The following is a 24116-nucleotide window of genomic DNA, read 5'->3' as shown; positions in this document are numbered from 1 at the left end:
TCTCTCTCTCTCTGTGACTATCATAAATAAATAAAAATTAAAAAAAAAAAAACCCTTGATATTGATCAGTGAACTGAAGGGTCCCAAATGTAATATGTATCTCTAAACCTAAGAGATACAGTTTAGAAAAAATTAGAAACATAGATCAGGAAATGATAGACTCCTCAATTGAAAAAAAATGTTTTAAAAAGCTCACAGTGAATGAAACTAGCCATCTGTGACTCTTCCCTGAAGCAACTTCTTGTAAATATAATCTGTAGATATACTGCAGATGAGATTAAGATGCTTCCCAATATCTCACTTGGGAGCTACCAACCTAGAATGTAATTCATGTAAGATGAGCTGTTACCTTGGCAACTGTGACATGAGGCTAGGAGGCAGGTAATATTGTAATGACAGAAAATTCTGGTAAGCAGTTAGAGGTGATGGAAAAAAAGAACAGTGGAGAGTCAGTGTTTACCCAACACTGTTCAAGTAACAAGCACACGGGTCTGGTAGGCATGTTACAATTAACCCAAAGAGCTCTCTCAAATCCTTTCATCTCTGTCTGTTTAAATTTCAAGTGACCTTCTGATTGCTAGTTTGGTTTCTCCAGTCCATGAATAGCTGGTAGGTATGATCCTAGGTAGGAGATGAGAATATTTCAGTCACTAGAAACTGGCTTGTAAGCCAGTATCCTATAAATCTGCTTCGTGTTAAGTTAGTCCCTCAGAGTCTAAATCACTTCCACAGGAACTGATAAAATCTGGTTCTCAGTTTCACTGAGACTAAGGAGGTTCTCAGTTTCAGTCTGGACTAAGGGGGCTTTACCAAGATACGCCAATTCACATTTCTTCTCTGATATTTTACTATTTTTCCTTATCATCAATGTAATGGCTGCCCATTGTAAAAAATTTTTTTTGAAAAGTACAAAAATGAAAAAGAAGCTGACAAATGAATCATTCTTAAGCTTGCTATCTAGAGGCAACAACTATAAACAGTTGGTGTATTGCCTTCCAATGCATTTTTTGCTTTACACATATAGGATCATACTGAATGCATAATTCTTTATCCTGCCTTTTGCATTTCGGGTGCCTTCCACACATATTTCCATGTCATTACAAACTTTTCAAAGACACAATTTTAAGTTAAAATTTTACTAAAGTGTAACATACATTCAGAAAAGTGCACATATCAAGAGTTCAGATTGCTAAATTTTCGGAGTGAACACGCCTCCATAACCAGCACCCAGATGAAAAAATAGAACATTATCAGCACCTCAGAAGCCCCCTCATTCCCCCTGCCAGCCACTCCCCACACCCCAAAGATAATGCTATTCTGACTTCTTTCTGTTGTTGTTTTTTAAGATTTTACTTATTTATTTGACAGAGAGAGAGAGAGAGAGAGAGAGCGCATGCACGCAAGCAGGGGCCCTGCAGGCAGAGGGAGAAGCAGACCTCCCCACAGAGTGGGGAGCCAGATGTGGGGCTCTATCCCAGGACCTTGGGATCATGGCTTGTGCCCAAGCAGATGCCCAACCAACTGAGCCACCCAGGTGCCCTGCCATTCTGATTTCTTTTTCTTTTTTTTTTTTTTTAAAGATTGATTGATTGATTGATTGATTTATGATAGACACAGAGAGAGGCAGAGACACAGGCAGAGGGAGAAGCAGGCTCCATGCCGGGAGCCCCATGCGGGACTCTATCCCAGGACTCCAGGATCGCACCCTGGGCGAAAGGCAGGTGTCAAACCACTGATCCACCCAGGGATCCCTTCTTTTTGTTTTTCAAAGATTTATCCATTTATTCATGAAAGACACAGAAAGTGAGAGGCAGACACAGGCAGAGGGAGAAGCACACTCCCCACAGGGAGCCCAACAGGGCCAGATCATGGGATGACGCCCCAAGCCAAAGGCAGATGCTCAATGCTCAACTCCTGAGCCACCCAGGCGTCCCTCTCATTTCTAACACACTATGAGTGTCATTTTTAGTGACTCTCGACCACAGGTTTCCAGGATCAGATCCTGGGCTGAAGGCGGCACTAAACCGCAGAGCCACTGGGCCTACCCAGATCTTATTTTTTTAAAAAGATTTTATTTATTTATTCATGAGAGACACACAGAGAGACAGAGATATAGGAAGAGGGAGAAGCAGGCTCCATGCAGGGAGCTGGATGTGGGACTCTGGGATCACGCCCTGAGCCAAAGGCAGATGCTCAAACTGTTGAGCCACCCAGGCGTCCCCTAATGTTGGATATTAAAGATGCTTTTTTATTCTTAACTGTAAGACCCTTTGAGTGTATACCTTTGTTTGCATTTCCATCTCCTTAGAATAGAATTCCAGGCGTGGCATTTTGGGGGCAAATGGTGTGATATTTTAAAAGATTCTTTTTTTTTTAATTTTAAAAGATTCTTGATTCTGGGCCCCAGAATCAAGCCCCAGTGGCACAGCAGTTTAGTGCTGCCTGCAGCCGAGCGTGATCCTGGAGACCTGGGATCGAGTCCCACATCCGGCTCCTTGCATGGACCCTGCTTCTCCCTCTGCCTGTGTCTCTGCCTCTCTCTCTCTCTCTCTCTCTCTCTCTGTGCCTCTATGAATAAATAAAATCTTAAAAAAAAGATTCTTGGGCAGCCCCAGTGGCGCAGTGGTTTAGCTTTGCGTTATGGGGTGTGATCCTGGAGACCCGGGATCGAGTCCCACATCGGGCTCCCTGCATAGAGCCTGCTTCTCCCTCTGCCTGTGTCTCTGCCTCTCTCTCTCTCTGTATCTCTCATGAATAAATAAATAAAATCTTTTTTAAAAAAAAAGATTCTTGATTCTAATAACTTTCCAGGAACTTTATATCAATTTACAATCTCACTGGCAATGTGTGAGAGCATCTGTCTAATTGTCCATGGTCTACTCTGAGGAATAATAGATCTTTTTAAATCTTTGCCAATTGATATACTTTGCATGTTCTGTCATTACTAGTGAGGTAGAACAAAGCACTTTTTGACCAATTTTGTTTCTTTTCCTGGAATTACCTCTTCAAATCTTTGCCAAGGTCTCTATTAGGATCACTGTGTCTTTCTTACTCTTTGCCATACTTGCCTATCTTTTTCTGTTGTGTATTATTTGTTAATTATATCTTTGTCATATAGAAATTCTTGAGGTTCACATAGTAAACTCTACCTACTTCGTGGTTTTTTTTCCCTACTGGTTTCAGTTTAGAAAGTCTTCCTATGTCCAAATCGCAGACGCATAATTATCTATATTCTATTTTATGGCCTTTATGACTTGATTTTTTTGAACTTTCAACTAATCATCTGGTATTTCAGTTGCTGCATGATGGTAGGACAAATTTTAATGGACATCACTACCAGTGCTTGTTAGAAACCCAAATATTTCTGAGTCCTTTCTCCCTGAGATTTTTATTCTGTAGGAATGGGGTGGGGCTCAGGAACCTGCATTTGTTACAATCACCCCAGCCTATTCCATTGCAGATGGGCCCTTGTCTACATTTTGAAAAATTCTTTTATTTATTTATTTATTTATTTATTTTAAAAAATATTTTATTTATTTATTCATGAGAGACAGAGAGAGAGAGAGAGGCAGAGACACAGGCAGAAGGAGAAGCAGGCTCCATGCAGGGAGCTTGATGTGGGACTCAATCCCGGGACTCCAGGATCACGCCCTGGGCCAAAGGCAGGCACTAAACCGCTGAGCCAACCAGGGATCCCCAAAATAAAAATAAAATCTTAAAAATATTCATGTTATTTCTGAAAGCTAATCCTGTAGTGCCCAGAGAAATTTTCTCTGGACCAAAGTGAGAATGACAAATTTCTAGAAACTTCACTGTGTTGTGATTTGGTTTGCTGATAATAAAGTTAGGCAAAGGTTATCTTGATTTCAGCTCTTATTTAATTTAACAATATTGCTTGTCACCCATGACATGTCCATTTATTGACTTTTCCAGTTGAGGAATATCCATAACATGGGATATTTCTTACCCCTCTTACAAATGTGATGATTTCTCTTTTATAGAAGAGCATGCTTTATCAGATTAAATAAATATGAAATGGTTATATTACTCAGCCATTAGAAACGACAAATACCCACCATTTGCTTCGACGTGGTTAGAACTGGAGGGTATTATGTTGAGTGAAGTAAGTCAATCGGAGAAGGACAAACATTATATGGTCTCATTCATTTGGGGAATATAAAAAATAGTGAAAGGGAATAAAGGGGCAAGGAGAAAAAATGAGTGGGAAATATCAGAAAGGGAGACAGAACATGAGAGACTCCTAACTCTGGGAAACGAACTAGGGGTGGTAGAAAGGGAGGTGGGCGGGGGGTGGGGGTGACTGGGTGACGGGCACTGAGGGGGGTACTTGGTGGGATGAGCTCTGGGTGTTATTCTATATGTTGGCAAATTGAACACCAATAAAAAATAAATTTATAAAAAAAACGAAAGGGTTAATGGTTAAATAATTATATTATAGCTTCCTTAATTTCTTTTCTCTCTTTGCCCCTTAGGGTTCTGCCTTCTCAAATGACAGACTTGCTTTAAAGGAGTTCATTGAAAAAAAAAATAAAATAAAGGAGTTCACTGGATGCTCAGAATGGGTGGGGGTGGGGGTGGGGGTGGGGATGGGGGTGAGTGAAAATATTCCCTTTCCCTTTCAAAGTAGACAAGGGGAAGATTCAATTCAATTTATCAAATATTCATCAAGCTCCTATTAGGGCTCTGTGCTAGGCACAACAGTGAGTGCCAACATGAGAAATGATAATGGAGCAGGAGTGCATGGGAAGGAGAAGAAAGGGAAGAAGAGGTGAAGAAAGAAATAGAGCTGGCTACCTGCATAAAAGGGGCTAAAAGAAGAGAAAGGGAGAAGAAAATCAAAGGTGCATTCTCCAGCCTGGTATTATTTGGTAGCAATGTGCAAGCCTAGAAACCTGAAACAATGGCTTGAGTTCAAATAGTGATAAAGAACCATTAGAGTGGTTAGAAAAGGCCATAAATTGAGTCAAGCATATACCTTCTCAGGCCTTTGGAATGGGAAGTAAAAGATGTCTCTTTTTTTAAAGGGTCTGTAAGCATGTATGTGCAGTATGTAAAATTATTTTTGGATGATAATAGCTAACATTGAGTCTGTGCTTACTCTGTTCTAAGTACTTTGCATATATTAACTTATTTACTGGTGAAGTAGGTGCAATTATTATGGACATTTTTTCAGATGAGGAAACTGAGGCCCTGAGCAATTAAGTAATTTGCCCACGTTCACACAGCTTATAACTGGCAGGTCTGGACTTTGAACTTTGGTCTGGCTGTTACTTGAGATACTAGTCAGGCTTACTTTTTTTTTTTTTTAAGATTTTATTTATTCATTCATGAGAGACACAGACATGGGCAGGGAGAGAAGCAGGCTCCCTGTGGGGAACCCGATGGGAGACTTATTCCTGGACCCCCGGGATCACGACCTGAGCCAAAGGCAGATGCTCAACCACTGAGCCACCTAGGTGCCCTGGCCAGTTTTAACTTACTGCTGTACTCACTAGGGCTATGGCATTGCCTTGCGCATAATAGGCATGTTATGCTTTGACTATATGTAAATAACTGAAATGTTGGCTATAGAGGCTTTCCACTAAAGCCCACTTACTATTAAATATAAAAACTACGTGTCATTAAATGTAAATTTACTTTGCTGTAAATTTTATTTTATTTTATTTTATTTTTTTTTGCTGTAAATTTTAATAAAAACTTGTGTGTCTGTGCAACGTTCCCTCTCTCTCTCTCTCTCTTTTTTTAAAGATTTTATTTAGGCAACCTGGGTGGCTCAACGGTTTAGTTCCACCTTCAGCCCAGGGTGTGATCCTGGAGACCTGGGATCGAGTCCCGCGTAGGGCTCCCTGCATGGAGCCTGCTTCTCCCTCTGCCTGTGTCTCTGCCTCTCTTTCTGTGTCTCTCATGAGTAAATGAATAAAATTTAAAAAATAAATATTTTATTTATTTACTCATGAGAGACACAGAGAGAGACAGAGACAGGAGGAACAGGCTCTATGTGTTGGGCTGGCTGAGAGACAGGGGCACCCAAAATGGCGGACACCTCAAATTGGGTCAAAATGGCTGATCTTCCCGCCAAAGCAGCCATGACCACCACATCATCTCCAGTAAATCGAAGTCTGGACGGGAAACCGAAACTTTCCATCCAGGACTTTCCAGCCAGGGACCACCCCCCATCGTCTGTACTATCCCCACCCCCAGCCAATCACCTAGGGACACGGTGTTCCCTTTCCTAATTTGGCAAGGGACCCACCCAGATCCAGACCCGGAACCAATAAGGCTTAAAAACCCCCACACTCCCCAACCCCGCGCGACTTCCCTGACTCCGGCCACGTCTCCGAGTCATGGAATCTCGCCAGGGAGCGCTCCCCACTAAAAGCCCTCTCGAACCTATTGTCTGGCTCTGCTGTTTTTTGTTTTTGTTTCTTTTTTTTAAATCTCTCCACCGTTCATTTTGGAAAAAACCTAACACTATGCAAGGAGCCCGATATGGGACTTGATCCTGGAAATTCGGGATCTGGCCCTGAGCCAAAGGCAGACGCTCAACCGCTTTGCCACCCAGGCGTCCCTACTTCAACGTTCTCTTACTCATTTGGTTGGGCTCCTGAACCCTCTAAAAATTAAAGGAATCGCTGAATCTCTTCCAGGAGTTAGTAAATGAATTAATGGTATCTGATATATTTTTGGAGTAGTGTTGGTGTGTTCGTGGGGTCCGAAGTCCAGGGCGGAGAAAGAATTCTTGAGATGTCTTCAGTACAAAAAGGTGATTTTATTAAAGCATGGGGACAGGACCGGTGGGCAGGAAGAGCTGCTGCCCCCACTGGGATTGTGAGGAGCAGCTAATTATATACTTTGGGACTGGGGGAAGTAAAAGAGAAGTTCCAAAGTTTTTTCATATGCTAAAGAAGACTCACAGGATACTGGAGGCCTTGCTATTGTCAAACTGAGGTTGTTTTTCCCTCTAGCAAGGCATTAACACAGTTGGGGGCTTCCTGGAGAAAGGTTATACTCTTTGCCTGCCTCAAGTATTTTTTTTTTTAAAGATTTTATTTATTTATTCGTGAGAAACACAGAGAGGGCATTGACACAGGCGACGGGGGAAGCAGGCTCCATGCTGGGAGCCCGATGTGGGACTCGATCCCAGGACTCCAGGATCACGCCCTGAGCCAAAGGCAAGACGTTCAACCACTGAGCCACCGAGGCGTCCCCCTCAAGTATTTGTTAATGGACTGCAGGTTACAAGGACATTTAATTTTATGTACATTTCATTCTGCCTTTGTTTCCCACATCAGTTATCTAGCCTCCTTCTGTCTTTTGAAGTTGAAAAACAATTCTTGCCCTGAGGACTTAATAGCCCTGCGTGGGATCCACTTAAGGAACTAGCTTTACCTTGCAAGAACAGAACACTTTTTTTTTTTTCAGAACACTTTTTTGAAGCAATATAAAATAGAGGAGAGAACGAATGCCTGGAAAGCCCTAGGGCCCCGAATAAGGCCGACTAAAAGGTTTGAAGAAACCACCCCAACCTTCATCTCTTAATCTTTCAACCCATCATGGATCTGAGCTTATAGTTTTCGTTGAGTAGAATTGCAAGCTCCCCTCCCCCCCCCCCCCCCCCCCCGCCATGGGTAGCACTCTTAACCTGCGGTTCAAATTCCTTTGTGATGTTTGAAGCTTGTCCAGACCCACCAATGGGACGGGGAGAAGAGCAAGCGGTGGGCGGGGTCGCTGGCAGGGGAGGAGAGGGAGCCTTGGGGAGAAACCTGGGGGAGGCAGGGGTGAGGGCATAGAGCGTTGAGTGATTTTTGAGGAAAGGCTCTAGAGAAGCGCCCCGTTAAAGTAGGGAGGAGGGTCCCCCGAAACTGGCTGCCCCGGGGCAGGGCCGGTTGACCCGCGCCTGGGAGGAGCCCCGCGTCCCGTCGCGCCTACCCTGGGCTGGCTGTGTGTGCGTCGGGAGTCGAGCCGCAGTACGCACCAGGAAGTGACTCGCAGCGGCAGAGATCCAGGCTGTCCGCTGGCTTTTTCGTTTGTCGCCTCAGGTTTGTAGGAGGATTTGTTGGTTACAAAGGTATGGGGGTTACGTGGAGAGCCTGATGGAAAGCCTGATGGAACCCTTACTGTAGAAAAGCGCTTCGTGAGCCAATCTGCCCATGGGGCGGGGAATTGAGAAGGCTGGCGGAGGTGGGGACGCAGACGGGACCTATGCTGGCTGTTCAAGGTTGGGGCCAGCCCTGCGTCCGCCTGTTCTGTGACCTTAGCCCTCCCTTGGCCCAAACTCAGTGATAGTCTTTCCTACAGACACGGTGGGTGGAACTTGCCCGAAGAAGAGGGGTGTGGAGGGGCTGGTGAAGGGGTCTGGTGTGGGAAGGACCGGATTGAACGTGCATTGCTGGAAGGACGCAGCAATACACCCCTATGTCCATCTCGTTTAGCTGAGAACCGTGTGTGGGGCCAGCCTAACTGAAGGAAATGTAAACAGTGAAAGCAGGACCCTTGTCTGTGGGTAAGCATTTTCCTCCAAGAAGCTTCTTGGCCCCACCCGGATCAGACCTACCAAATAAGCCTGAGATTGGAACCTCTGAGCATTTCACGCAGGTTAGCTATTCCATCCTAGAGACTTAGTCTACCCTCCTATCTGGCAGCTCTGGACTCTTGAGTCCCCTTCTGATTAATTCCTGAGGCAAAAACTGAGCAGATGTCACACACTTTTTTTTTTTTTTTTATCCTGAGCATTTATTTAAAATAGGAACACCTGGGATCCCTGAGTGGCGCAGCGGTTTAGCGCCTGCCTTTGGCCCAGGGCGCGATCCTGGGGACCTGGGATCGAATCCCACATCGGGCTCCCGGTGCATGGAGCCTGCTTCTCCCTCTGCCTGTGTCTCTGTCTCTCTCTGTGACTATCATAAATAAATAAAAAAAAAAATGAAATAAAATAGGAACACCTTTGAAAAGAAACCAGTCTTTTCTGTGGGCAGATGCCCCCTCTGACATCAAGAAACAAACATAATTCACTTTGGTATTGTTATGCTGCCTTGAAAAATATATTTTACTACAGAAATTACTAAATATGATGAAAGAGTCTTTACCAGGAAAGATGACTGGTTGCAATAGTACAGTGCTACTTTATTTTTAAATTTATTTTTTAAAAAAACATATCTATTTTTACTTATTCATGACAGAGAGGCAGAGACACAGGCAGAGGGAGAAGCAGGCTCCATGCAGGGAGCCCGACATGGGACTGGATCCCAGGTCTCCAGGATCACACCCCGGGGCAAAGGCGGCGCTAAACCGCTGAGCCACCCAGGCGTCCCCTTTTTAAAGATTTTATTCCTTCATGAGAGACACAGAGAGAGAGAGGCAGAGACAGGCAGAGGGAGAAGCAGGCTGCCCATGGGGAGCCTGATGCAGGACTTGATCCCAGCACCTGAGCCAAAAGCAGACACTCAACCACTGAGCCACACAGGTGCCCAGTACAGCCCTATTTTAGACGATATCTGATAATTTAGAGGAAGAAACCTAGATGCACAAGAGCCCACTGCTGGGGTACAGGCCAAGTGGAGCATAGTCGTGGTGGCATTCATCAGTGAGAGGACCTACACACTCAAATCTGAATGTTATGGGGTATGGTTAGCTGTCTTCAATCCTCAGCTCCCCTGTCCCTCCTCTGCCACTCCTAATTGGGCCTGCAGCTTCTTTCATCCTCTGTCACCTGGAGGGACTGGGCTTTTCTGGACCAGAAGGACTCCCTCCCCCTGCAGCCTACCCCCACTCTACCCTTTCCTTATTCTTTGTCTCCTACCTCTTCACTCATTTCCTCTCTCTAGCTTTGGTTTTTCTTCATATCAAATACATACTTTTCATTGACTTTAGAAAAATGTTTATCACAGATCACACACTTTTAAAAAAAAAATATTTATTCATGAGAGACAGGCAGAGACACACGCAGAGGGAGAAGCAGGCTCCGTGCAGGAAGCCCGAGGCAGGACTTGATCCCGCTACTCCAGGATCACGACTCCAGGATCACGCCCCTGGCCGAAGGCAGGCGCTAAACTGCTGAGCCACCCAGGGATCCCCACACACTTTTAATAATATTAATAGGGTCCAGGCAGGCCTTAAGCTCACCGCAGCCTAGCAGGCACTAATGCAGAATGTTATGAAAGTTCTTTTGTTTGTATTTTTTTAAGTTTCCTTAAAAAATAGCACGTAATTTTACTTAACAGCACTCACATGCTTTATTACATCCCACCAGTTTTGCAGGTCAGACATGTTGAGGCATGAAGAAATCAAGTGATGGGGCAGCCCGGGTGGCTCAGCCGTTTAGTGCCGCCTTTGGCCCGGGGTGTGATCCTGGAGACCTGGGATCGAGTCCCATGACAGGCTCCCTGCATGGAGCCTGCTTCTCCCTCTGCCTGTGTCTCTGCCTCTCTCTCTCTCTCTGTGTGTGTCTCTCATGAATAAATAAATAAAATATTAAAAAAAAAGAAATCAAGTGATGTACTTTGAATTAGAGCCTAAGGCAGGGCAGTGAAACATGTCCATTGCTTGCTGTGTTAGGTACCATCCTGAGCACTTCGAATATATCAGCTTCTTTAATTCTTAGCACAACCCTGAAAGGTAGGTGTTCCTAGTCCTGATTTTATAGATGATGACACATTTGCTTAAGTAACTTGCCCACAGTCATAGCTAGTGAGCAGCAGAGCTGAGATCAAAATATGACTCCAAAGCCCATGTTCTTAATAATTTGCCTTTTCCTGGGAGTTGTGTGGAGGGTGCTATCAATATAAACACCTGAACTTTGGGACAGCTTAAATCTGTTTTGTTAGAAATTTGAAGTTCCCCTGAAATGCTTCCATGTTGTGACAGCTGCTTTCTTTGGTACTTTTTTTTTTAAGATTTTATTTATTCATTCATGAGAGACAGAGAGAGAGAGCAGAGACACAGGCAGAGGGAGAAGGAAGCTCCATGCAGGGAGCCTGATGCGGGACTCCATCCTGGAACTCCAGGATCACGCCCTGGGCCAAAGGCAGATGCCTAACTGCTGAGCCACCCAGGCGTCCCTTCTTTGGTACTTTGTAAACACACAAAATGGTATGTGGGCTAAACATTACAGCACCCATGTCATCACCCTTTAAGTTACCTAGTGGTCATAGCCTACTAATTTCGCAGTAATAAGAGAAAGCCGGGGAGGAATCTTTGTTAACAAATCTGTTACATACATTGGAGACACGTGTGTATGTGTGTTTTGAATTAAGGTATAACTTAACATTGGAATGTAATCCAAGGTAGGGGACAAGGATTAAAAGGTAATTTCACAGCTCATCATTAAGGTGTCCAGCCAAGTCCATTCACATGTCCTTGGTACTCAAACAAGTTACATAGCAATGATCAGGCACCGCGAAGTAAATAGACAACACTGAGTCCTGTGTTGGAGGCAAAGGGATTCCTTCCTTCTCCCAAAGTGAGCCCTTCACCTGTTCTAGCTCTTGCAGCTTTTGCCTTATAGTTTACTTCCCCCTGCTCCCCTCCTTCAATATTGCCATCCCTTCCCAGTCCTGTACTGTCCTTAAACATCGCAGCAGTTAAAATGAACACATACTGAGTTTTTGCCTGGTACTGGGTGCTGTGCTCAGAGCTTTACAAACATCATCTCTACTTAATCTTCTGAGTACTTTTTATTAATTATACTTTATTTGACTCTTAAAGCTGCTCTATGAGGTGGGTGCTATTGCTATCTCCATTTTATGAATGACAAAAAAGGAAAGTCATGGGGAATGATTAACTTGCCAGAGGCCACTTAACTAATAAGTGGTGGAGCCAGGGGACCACCCAGGTCTGCCTGACTCTAGGGTCTACTCACTTATGATCTCAAACCTTCATTTGTCTCTCCTGTCTGCCACTTACTGCTGCCTTATTTCCCTTCTTTCTTTGGCCTTGAACTTACAGGATATGTCAGTGCTTTACCTAAAGGCATCTTCCTTGGTCTCTAAGTTCCATGTTCTCCTGGGTCACCAGCATCTCTTCTTTTTCTCCAAGTAGCACCTTTTTCTCAGGTGTAGTCATTTGACCTTTTACTCTTTACTGAAAGCTCTCTTTTTTTCTAAATCTTACACCTTGTACCTAGACACTTAACCAAATCTCTAACCCTGACTTCTCTTATGACTTGTAGTACTGCTTCTTTACTTACTTGTTAGGCATTTCCATTTAGATATTTTCCTTACCATTGCAAACACAGGCCTCATACATGAATTTGCTTTTTTAAAAAAGATTTATTTATTGAGAGAGAGAGCGAGAGTACCTGTGAGCAGGAGAGGGGCAGAGAGAATCTTCAAGCAGTCCTTCCTCTGAGCATGGAGCCCAACACAGGACCTGACCCCATACCCATGAGATCATGACCTGAGCCAAAACCAAGAGTCAGGTGCCAAACTGACTGAGCAAGCAACCCAGGTATCCCTGAACTTGCTTGCTTTTTTTCTCTATTTTTTAAATTAAATGCTTGATTTAGAGTTGATTTAGAATTAGATTAATTAAAAAAAAAGAATTAGATTCATTCTATTAATCTAATTAAATTCTTGATTTGAATTCTTTACATGTTCAATTTATTTAACATATATTATTAGTTTCAGGGGTAGAATTTAGTGATTCATCATTACCTATCATACCCAGTGCTTAATGCCAATCACCTAATTATCCCTTTTCCCCACCCACCTACCCTCCTGCCACCCTCTATTTATATCCTAGAGTTAAGAGTCTCTAATGATTTGCCTTGCTCTCTATTTTTTTTTGCTCTCTATTTTCATCTTATTTTTCCTCACCTTTCCCTATGTCCTCTGTTTTTTTTTTTTTCCTTTAAGATTCATTTATTTATTCAGGAGAGACAGAGAGAAAGAGGCAGAGACACAGGCAGAGGGAGAAGCAGGCTCCCTGCAGGGAACCTGATGCGGGACTGGGTCCCAGGATACCTGAATCATTCCCTGAGCCAAAGGCAGACTGGGTGATGGGCACTGAGGGGAACACTTGACAGGATGAGCACTGGGTGTTATGCTATATGTTGGCAAATTGAACTCCAATAAAAAAATATACGAAAAAAAGGCAGGCCCTCAACCACTGAGCCACTCAGGCATCTCTGTTTTTTTTTTTTTTTTTAAATTTTTATTTATTTATGATAGTCACAGAGAGAGAGAGAGAGGGGCAGAGACACAGGGAGGGGGAGAAGCAGGCTCCATGTACCGGGAGCCCGATGTGGGACTCGATCCCGGGTCTCCAGGATCGCGCCCTGGGCCAAAGGCAGGCGCCAAACCGCTGCGCCACCCAGGGATCCCCTCTGTTTTGTTTCTTAAATTCCACATATGAGTGAAATCATACCGTATTTGTCTTTCTTTGACTTATTTCGCTTAGCAGAATACCCTCTAGTTCCATCCACATCGTTGCAAATGTGAGGATTTCATTCTTTTTGATGGCTAAGTGATATTCTTTTTTTAAGGATTTATTTATTTATTCATAAGAGAGACAGGCAGAGGGAAAGGCAGGCTCCTTGAGGGAAGCCAGATGTGGGACTTGATCCCAGGACTCTGGGATCATGCCTTGAGCCAAAGTCAGGTGCTCAACCACTAAGCCATCCAGGAATCCCCAAATTGCATTTCCACCAACAGTGGAAGAGGGTTCCCCTTTTTCCACATCCTCGCCAACATCTGTTGTTTTCTGACTTGTTAATTTTAGCCATTGTGACCCATGTGAGGTGGTATCTTGTGGCTTTGGTTTGTATTTCCCTGATCAAATGATGTGGATCATTTTTTTCACATGTCTGTTGGCCATTTGGATGTCTTTTTTGGAGAAATGTCCGTGTCTTCTGCCCATTGCTTGACTAGATTTTTTGGGTTTTTTGGAGGTGTTTGAGTTTGATAAGTTCTTTGTAGATTTTGGATATTAGCCCTTTACCTGGTAACACATTTGCAAATATCTTTTCCTATTCCATAAGTTGTCTTTTAGTTTTGTTGACTGTTTCCTTTGCTGTACAAAGCTTTTTATCCTGATGTAGTCCCAATAGTTCATTTTGCTTTTGTTTCTCTTGTTTTGGAGACTTGTCTAGCAAGAAGTCACTCTGCTCAGGTCAAGGGGGTTGCTGCCTGTGTTCTCCTCTAGAATGTTTTTTTAAAGATTTTATTTATTTATTTGATGCAGAGAGAGAGCACAAAGGGCAGCTGGAGCAGGAGCAACGGCTCCCTGCGGGGAGCCCAATGCTTGGGGGCCCAATCCCAGGATCCTGGGATCATGACCCAAGCCAAAGGCAGACTGAGCCACCCAGACGCCCCTCTTATAGGATTCTGATGGATTCCTGTCTCACATTTAGGTCTTTTTTTTTTTAAAAGATTTTATTTTTTTATTCATGAGAGAAACAGAGAGAGGCAGAGACATAGGCAGAGGGATAAGCAGGCTTTTCGCAGGGAGCCAGATGCAGGACTCATCCTAGGACCCTGGGATCACTCCCTGACCCAAAGGCAGAGGCACAACCACGGAGCCACCCAGGTGGCCCCCACATTTAGGTCTTTAATCCATTTTGAGTCTATTTGTGTGTATCGTATAAGAAGGTGGTCCAGTTTTCCCAATATCACTTGAAGAAAATGTCTTTTTTGTTTTATATATTTTATTTTTAAAATTTATTCATTTGAGAGAGAGAGTGCGCGCTAGAGCATGAGCAAGTGGGAAGGTCAGAAGGAGAGGGAGAAGCAGACTCCCCGTTGAGTAGGGAATGCTATGCGGGACTCAATGCCAGGACTCCAGGATCACAACCTGAGCCAAAGATGGATGCTTAGCTAAGCCACCCAGGTGCCCCAAGACTCTTTTTTTTAAATTGAATATTCTTTCCTGCTTTGTCAGAGATTATTTGACCCTAGAGTTGAGTTGAGGGTCCATTTCTGGATTCTCTATTCTGTTCCATTGACCTATGTGTCTGTTTTTGTGCTAGTATCACACTGTCTTGATGACCACAGTTTTGTAATCTAGCTTGAAGTCTGGAATTGTGATGTCTCTAGCTTTGGTTTTCTTTTTCTTTTTCTTTAAGATTATTTATTTATTTATAGAGACACACGGAGAGAGAGGGAGAGGGAGAGAGAGAGGGAGGCAGAGATAGGCAGAGGGAGAAGCAGACTCCATGCTGGGAGCCCGACCTGGGACTCCATCCCAGGTCTCTAGGATCACATCCCCGGCTGCAGGCGGCGCTAAACCGCTGCGCCATGGGGGCTGCCCTGGTTTTCTTTTTCAACATTCCTTTGCCAGTTCAGGGTCTTTTCTGTTTCCATACAAATTTTAGGATTTTTTTTTCCAACTCTGTGAAAAGTGCTGATGGTATTATTGCATTGCATGTGCAGATTGCTTTAGGTAGCATAGACATTTTAACAATATTTATTCTTTCAATCCATAAGCATGGAGTGTTTTTCCATTTCTTTGTGTCTTCCTCAATTTCTTTCATGAGTGGTCTATAGTTTTCTGAGTACAAATCTTTTGCCTCTTTGGTTAGGTTTATTCCTAGGTATCTTGTGGTTTTGGTGCAATTGTAAGTGGGATCGATTACTTGATTTCTCTTTCTTCTGTCTCTTTGTTAGTATGTAGAAATGCAACTGACTTCTGTGCATTGATCATTGATTTTATATCTTGCAAATTTGCTGGATTCCTGTATTGGTTCTTGCAATTTTTTTGTAGAGTTTTTTTTGGTTTTCTTCATAAAGTATCATGTTGTCTGTGAAGAGTGAGATTTTGACTTCTTTGCTGATTTGGATGCCTTTTATTTCTTTTTGTTGTCTGATTGCTGAGGGTAAGACTTCTAGTACTATGTTGAATAACAGTGGACATCCCTGTCGTTGAAGCTTTTCATTATCTTCCCTGTTCCTTTTTAAAAAATATTTTATTATTTATTTATTTATTTGAGAGAGGAGAGAGAGCCAGAGAACATGAGCAGAGGGTAGGGGGCAGAGGGAGAAACAGACTCCCCACTGAGCAAGGAGCCCAGTACAGGGCCCAATCCCTTGACCCAAGGATCATGACCCAAGCTAAAGGCAGACACTCAACCCACTGAGTCACCCAGGCGCCCCAACCTCCCTATTTCATCTTTATTTCATTACGTAAAGCCACCATCAACCCATTGTTGCCTTCATAATAAAGTCCATATTTTAATCAGGCATTAAAGTTTTTCCAGATCTCACTTTGATGTAAATTTTCAACCTCATTTACGCTGTTCCCTAAAATGAACTACTATTTTAGCCAGACTGACTTAGCCATTGCCCAGATGTTTATCTGATTCACTTCCCTGCCATCCTTTAAGACCTGGTGCAAGGCTTACCTGCTCTGGGAAGCTTTTCCTGAGCATTAGTCAGGACCTAAGCATATTGTGTTATTTATTACCATCTTTTCCTGCATCTGCACTTGATCTTCTTTATTAGATTTTTTAAAGGTTTTATTTATTTATTCATGAGAGACACAGAGAGAGAGAAAGGCAGAGACACAGGCAGAGGGAGAAGCAGGCTCCATGCAGGGAGCCCGATGTGGGACTTGACCCCAGAAGTCCAGGATCATGCCCTGAGCCAAAGGCAGACGCTCAACTGCTGAACCACCCAGGTGTCCCCTTCTCAATTAGATTGTAACCTTTGTAACCCTTTCACTATGTTGTGTGGCACGGTGTCTTGCACATCATTAGCACTTTCTAAGTGTTAGTTGACGACTGATTGGTTTTTGAGTGGGAGGCTAGGATATAGAGAGGGACTAGCCATAGAAGTGTATCCAGGGAGTCGAACACATCTCTGGAGGACAAGAGTCTATTTCCCTCATCTTTTTATTTTGGGAACCTAAGCCAGTACTTGACATGCAGTACCATTCAGCAGGCCTGCTTTTACCAAGGGTTGACTCTGTGACAGGCACTGTGCTACATGCTGAGCTTCCGTAAGGATTTTTTCTTTAAAGATTTTATTTATTTCTTCATGAGAGACACAGAGAAGCAGAGACATAGGTAGAGGGAGAAGTAGGCTCCCATGGAACTCGATCCCAGGACCCTGAGCCAAAAGCAGACGCTCAACCACTGAGCTACTCAGTTGTCCCTCCATAAGGGTTTGTAATTGAATGAAGGGGTTTGGGAGTTGTGCTTCTGTTTCTCAACTTCTGTTTGTTCACCTTTCATGCAGGTGAATTTCAGTGTTTCTGTGGTTGGCAGGTATTATGAAAAGAGTCCTTTTTTTTTAAAAATTTTTTTTTTATTTGTTATTTATTATAGTCACAGAGAGAGAGAGAGAGAGAGAGGCAGAGACACAGGCAGAGGGAGAAGCAGGCTCCATGCACCGGGAGCCCGACGTGGGATTCGATCCGGGGTCTCCGGGATCGCGCCCTGGGCCAAAGGCAGGCGCCAAACCGCTGCGCCACCCAGGGATCCCTGAAAAGAGTCCTAATGCATAGCCCGAGGTGTTTCTTCTCCAGGGTGGGTCTTATCTCCAAACCAAGATTACTCCCCTGGTGTGCTACAAAACCTCCAGGTTGGTCACAGCTGTTTAAGAGCTCAGCATGTAAGGGAAACTTCACTTACTTCATAGCCAAGAAGTGTCAAAGAGGACAAAAAAGTTAGAAGAAATCAAACCATGTTGGACCACCTAATGGTTCCTGGCAGGAAAGGTAAGGCCCAGGCTGATATCCTTTCTCATTAGCAAGTTTGAATCCCTGGGCTTACTAAAATTCTGTATTCCTGATGTAACTAACATGGCATTGCAAGGATTCAAGGGGGTACCTAAGGTAGGATACCAAGGGCAAATTTGAAGACATCTGAAGAATGTTGGTGGAAATGCTTTGTGATGGCAGAAAATATTCTCTTTGTCTTTAAGTGTGTTTTTTTCACAGAAATGAGGTATTAAAGTAGGACCTTGTCTCTATAAAGGTCCAGGGCAGGTATGCTGAAAACCAGGAATCCAGAGACATCAGATGGCTTACAAATGAATGTAAGCCATCTTACATGGCTTACATTCATTTGTAATGAATGAATGTAATTCATTCATTCATAGCCATGGCCCTTGCAGCCATGCAAACACAAATATACCTCATTTTATACAACGAATGTATTTTCTAAATCAAATTATATTTTAAAAGCATTAGGGAGGTGAGCTATTTAAAGGAAGCCAACAGTGAAGCCTTTTGTAATATGATTAATTACCTCCTGATAAATCTGGATTTTTTCTTATATTAAGTTTGCCCATCTGTTCTGCTTTGTAGACAGCACCAAAATGGGCTCTTCTCCCAGACTGTATCTCCCCAGGGGCATTAGAGTTAGGTTTCTGAATAAGTAAAATGCCAGAGAAAATGGTGGCAGGAAGTAGGTGCCCAGTATACACACACACACACACACACACACACACACACACATACATATATAAAATGAAGTGCCTGAATTTTTTTTTAAGGCTGGCCTATGTTGTGACACCACTCTGGAGACTGACCTGTGAGGAACAGTTCAAGGTTGGTACCCAGCTTAAGTTTTCTTTTTTTTTTTTTTTAAGATTTTATTTATTTGAGACAGAGAGAGAAAGCGCACAAGCAATGGGGAGGAGCAGAGGGAGAGGGCGAAGCAGATTCCCTCCCTGAGACCAGAGAGCCTGATGAGGGGCTCGATTCCAGGACCCTGATCAGGATCATGACCTGAGCTGAAGGCAGACACTTAACCCACTGAGCCACCCAGATACTCTCCCAGCTTGAGTTTTCACTCCTTACTTCCATCAGGATGAATAGTGCCAGACATATAGGAAGCTTGACTGGACAGCTCTACCCAGATGCTGTAACAGGTGCTTAAAATCAACATGCTAAGGAACCTGAAAAGTTTTTTTTCAAATGTATTTATTTTTTTATATTAACATATACTGTACTATTAGTTTCAGAGGTAGAATTTAGTGATTCATCAGTTGCATACAACACTTAGTGCTCATTATTTCAAGTGCCATCCTTAATGCCCATCACCCAGTTACCCCATCCCTTCACCCACCTCCCCTCCAGCAACCTTTGGTTTGTATCCTAGAGTTGAGTCTCTTGTGGTTCGCCTCCTTGTTTTCATCTTATTTTTCCTTTCCTTCTCCTATGTTCATCTGTTTTGTTTCTTAAATTCCACATGAGTGAAATCATATGATATTTGTCTTTCTCTGGCTGACTTATTTCCCTTAGCATAATACTCTAGTTCCATCCACATCGTTGCAAGTGGCAAGATTTCATTCTTTTTGGTGGCTGAGTAATATGAATCCGAAATTTTAACTTTGCACCTGTTATGTCTTCCAAACTCTGGAGCCATATATCAAAATGCCTGTTTCCTTTCTCCCTTGCCTTTTTGTTATTCCTATAGCTCTGTATGTATGAGTGCTTTATATAGCTGCACTTTCCAGCCTGGTAGCCACTAGCTACAGGTGACTATTTGATTTTAAATACAGTCAATTCTGCTGTAATGCTTGTTTTAAAAACACAAATTTATTCCAAGGAATTGATAGATCAGGGAACAATTTGAACATAATGCAAATATCACGTTGACTTAGAAGTGATTTCGTCGGCGAGAAATACCAGATGAAAGAAGCAAACTGCACCCAGCAGAACTGAGCTGCATAAGCATACATAAAATGAACACGCACACACCCCTCAAACATCTACGGGTTCCCACAGTTCACTGGGCATGTTATGAGCCACACTCAATCCACATCTGCTGCTAGGTCTTTCTGTGTGACACACAACCCTTCTTTCACCACTTCATGGTAACTTACAAGTGGACAGCCACTTCCATAAGCAAACTTAAGGTCTTTGTCAGGGCAAAGAGTCATTCTTCCTGTAGTATGTATCTATACATTCCTTAACCATTTAGCATGTAAAACTGTATTACCTGTTATGTTAGGTTCCTTTCTCTTTTATGTGCATTACTGATAAAGTTTTGGAATGTGTGCCTAACCCCATTTTTCTCATGAGCCCTGTGATTTCTTGTTTTTTTTTTTTTTAATTTTAATTCCGATATAGTTAAACAACAGTATTAAATTAGTTTCCAGCATACAGTATAGTGATTCAGCAATTCTGTATATTAGTATTCTTAATGTTCAATGATTTCTTTTGTGTGATTTTGCATAGCATAAAAATGCTTCTGTCCTCTTATAGCAGAGGTGACTGTATAAGTTAACTAAAATTAAATGAGACTAAAAATTCAGTTCCTCGTCACATGAGCCTCATTTAAAGTGCTCATTAGCCACATATGGCTAGTGGTTACCATAGTATATAGAACATAATACCAACATAAAATATTTCCATTATCCCAGCACTGACCTATAGCTTGAGTGTTCAAACTGAAAGATCAGATAAAATGAAGAGCTTACACAAGAGCTCACTCTTGACCTTTCTCCCAATACCTTCTTAGGTCTACTGCTAGCACATCATTATGGATTTCTTGTCTGCTAAGACCATAACCCAGGAATCTGTGGGACAGCCTTTTCTTTTCCTCTTTGTTTTCCTTTCTTTGAGGTGATACTACATAAGTCTTTTTCTTTTGCAGGTGAAATTTGAAGCTCAGAAGAAAATTTTACAGAGACTAGTCTTACTTCCAAAAGCTCAATGGAGTCAATGTGACAACATCTGCACCCAGAGCTGAGGGGCTCTGTTGTCTTTTCCATCCTATTATATCCTCTGTAAGCTCTCACTTCCCTTTATCTACTAAGTCCCCTTAATAATTAATAATATCAGCCAGTACCTACTGGGCACTTTCTGGGGACCAGGCCCTGTGCTAAGTGATTAACATGTGTCATTGTCTAGTTTACTGTTTATAGTCACCCTGAGGTGAGGGTGAGGGGTCGGCACTATTATTTTACAGCTGAAGATGTTGGGATTCAGAGAAATTAAGTGATTTGCCCAAGGACACACATCTAGAAAGTGCCAGAGCTGAGGTTCACACTCAGGTCTAATTTGATGTAAAGCTCACTTTCTCAACCACTACAGTGTTAACCTCTAGAAAGATTTCAGACTTTGGAAACCTAATGAGGCCTCAGAGAGGTAGAACTTAATTTATGGCAGAGTTGGCAAATTATGGCCCTTAGACCGTAACTGTCTTCCAGCCCTGCTTTATTTTGTAAAGTTTTATTTGAACACAGCTGAGCTCACTTGTTTATGGACTGTCCGTGGCTGCTTTTACACTACATGGCAGAATTAAGTAGTTGTGACAAGGACCATATGACTTGAAAAGCTTAAAATAACTTGTTATCTGGCCCTTTCCTAGAATAGTTTGCTAACCCCTGCTTCATGGCAAGATTGAAACTCCTTTTCACTATGGAGTGTCTGTGAAGTGTCTTGACCTCAGCTATGGACTCTCACATAGGCAATAACCTTCAAGCAAGCACATTTACTTGTCCTCATCTAGAGGACATTCTTACATTCCTTTTATTGCTGTTCTCTTTGGTTTCATTTGTCCTGTTGTGCTTCTCCTGCCCTGCCTTCTGCAACCTGTAATCAATGGCTACCAAAATAAGTTCACCTTCTCTGTGAACTGAGGTCCAGATGGCAATACAAAGATCATGGGGGTACTACCTGGGAACTTGGAGAATTCAGTTGGAGGCCATGACTAGTAGAAATAACAAACCAAGGGCTGAGAGGAGAGGGAAGGTGCAGGAACGGTGTTAGTGGGGGTGGAGAAGAATGGAAAATATGGCTGCGTTAAAGGAGAAGGATGAAGTGTTTGATGCAGAACGTGATCACAAAGTTGATTTTGGATGCTTTTGGGCAGGTAGTCATTGTCACATATTACTAGGAATCACAACCTTCACACTTTTTTCTAAAAGCCATATGTGGGGACACCTGGGTGGCTCAGCAGTTGAGCATCTGCTTTGGCTCAGGGTGTGATCCTGGGATCCAGGATTGAGTCCTGCATCCGGCTCCCTGTGAAGGGCCTGCTTCTCCCTCTGCCTATGTCTCTGTCTCTGTGTGTCTCTCATGAATAAATAAATACACCTTAAAAAAATAAAAGTCATATATGCTTGAACTCCAGTTGACAGTAAATGTTAATGTTGTTGCCACTGTCCACTTACCATTGTCATTATCATCATTTTATGCATCTTTCCATACTGGGAACAGTCTCCTCTTTATTAGAGAATTGCCTTTTTTTGTTGTTGTTTTAGATTTTATTTATTCATTTGAGAGAGAGAAAGAGAGAGCAATAGCATGTGTGGGGAGGAGGGGCAGAGGGAGAGGGAAAAGCAGACTCCCCAGTGAGCAAGGAGCCTGATGCAGGGCTCTATCCCAGGACCCTGAGATTATGACCTGAGCTGAAGGCAGATGTTTAACCCACTGAGCCACCCAGGCACCCCGAGAGTCATCTTTTCTTTTCTTTTCTTTTCTTTTCTTTTCTTTTCTTTTCTTTTCTTTTCTTTTCTTTTCTTTTTTTTCTTTTCTTCTTTTCTTTTTTTTCTTTCTTTTCTTTCTTTTCTCTCTCTTCCTTTCTTTCTTTCTTTCTTTTCTTTCTTTTCTTTCTTTTGTTTTCTTCCTTCCTTCCTTCCTTTCTTTTTTTAAAGAAGATTTTATTTATTTGTTTATGAGAGACACAGAGAGAGACAGAGACATAGGGAGAGGGAGAAGGAGGCTCCCTGTGGGGAGCCTGATGTGGGACTCAATCCCAGGACCCTGGGATCACGACCTGAGCCAAAGGCAGACCCTCAACCACCGAGCTACCCAGGTGCCCCACCTTTTATATTTCATATCTCCAGATCTCTGAAAACTAGAGCTTTCTGTGATAAATATGTCTTAAAGTAATTGGTAGAGGAGGTGAGTGGTGGTCAGGGAAATCACAATGGTATGTTTCTGAGACTTAATCCCAGTACCCATTCCCAGATTCCATTCCTGAAGTTTCCATTTGCTGATTTTCAATAAATCCACTTGAAACACCATCATTTTATATTAGTCACACTGTTTAATACCCATATGCCTTAAACTACAGTTCATTAGGGCAGGCACTTGGCTCCTCCTCGCCTGCCTGTATCCTGAATTAAATGAGTCTATGACGTCAGTGTTCTATTCAGTAACAAAAACAAAACCAGTTACATTTTATTTCCCTCTTAAAATATGAACAGAAAGCAGACCTTGTCATATTGTGCATTTGTGGCATGAGAGAAAATATTGCAGACTTGCTCTATTAGGAATAAGTTTTGTAATGGCTAGGCCAGGAAACAGGTTTTTGAGAAGTGGCCTTGAGCTTGAATTAGGTATTCCTTTGTATCTGCATATGCCCCTGAAAGGAGGGAGTTTGAATTGCCAGACATTATTTTCTAAATAATCTTTCATCAAGAAAACCATAGAAATCAAATCCTTTCTCTTTTCTTTAGACAGAAACATCGTTTGTGTACCCTCTAACCATCTGGAGAACATCCCTGAAAAACACAATCAAGTAGCCCAGGTAATGAGGAACAAAGGCTGGTTGAAGATGACCCTAGGCATTGCAGTCTAACCATAGTGTCTTTGACATTTTTTTTGTTTTGTTTTGTTTTTTGTTTTCCTGACGTTTTAATAATAGAGCAGCTTCTGGTGCTACAGGGGAGGAGGAGCTCTGTTCTGAAAGCATACCTTGTAACATGGAGAGAACATTGCCAATGTTTTATTTTAGGGAAGGTGGAAGGCAGGAGAGAGAACCTCATCCATTATCACTCATGTCAGACATCCAAGGAATTTAATAAGAAGGAAGTATTAGGAAAAAGAGGTACTGATGAGGGCAGCATGACAAATGGCCAAGTGTCTGAGATATTTGGAAGGCTAGTGTTTTCTGCAGAACAGAACTGAGGGATATTATGAGAGATGTAAGTGGTATGGCATCTACATCATGAGGTTGGCCTCTAAGACATTTTTATTTCCTTCTTTTTCATGCACCTACTATTTATTGAGTGCCTACTATGCGTTGGGCACTGTGCTAGGTTCTGGGGATCCAATGATGACACAAATAGGCATGGTACCTGCCCTTGTGGAACTTAAAAAAACAAGTCAAAAGCCTTGCTCATGAGGACTGAACAGGACTTCCAGCTGACACTCTTGTTCCCTGTTGGTCCTTACCAGCACCCACCCTCCTAAGGATTTAAGTT

General features: G+C 42.8%; 2 protein-coding genes across 2 annotated transcripts in view; one reads left to right on the top strand and one right to left on the bottom strand.

Moving 5' to 3' along the window:
* The window catches only part of TMEM35A (transmembrane protein 35A), a 34200-nt gene extending 26075 nt beyond the window's left edge, over positions 1–8125 (bottom strand). The window contains exon 1 of the mRNA XM_041740677.1: positions 7997–8125. The gene's annotated coding sequence lies outside the window, so the exon portion shown is untranslated. The remainder of the gene's footprint in view (positions 1–7996) is intronic.
* TRMT2B (tRNA methyltransferase 2 homolog B) overlaps positions 6054–24116 on the top strand; it is a 67584-nt gene continuing 49521 nt past the window's right edge. The window contains 8 exon segments of the mRNA XM_041740444.1: positions 6054–6199; positions 17317–17670; positions 18450–18504; positions 20558–20595; positions 20597–20689; positions 21497–21572; positions 21574–21602; positions 23374–23440. Of these exon segments, the coding sequence (XP_041596378.1) occupies positions 6054–6199; positions 17317–17670; positions 18450–18504; positions 20558–20595; positions 20597–20689; positions 21497–21572; positions 21574–21602; positions 23374–23440 (858 nt within the window).

This window comes from Vulpes lagopus, chromosome X (assembly GCF_018345385.1).
Source record: "Vulpes lagopus strain Blue_001 chromosome X, ASM1834538v1, whole genome shotgun sequence".
Taxonomy (NCBI): domain Eukaryota; kingdom Metazoa; phylum Chordata; class Mammalia; order Carnivora; family Canidae; genus Vulpes; species Vulpes lagopus.
This window is presented reverse-complemented; position numbering and strand designations above follow the sequence as displayed.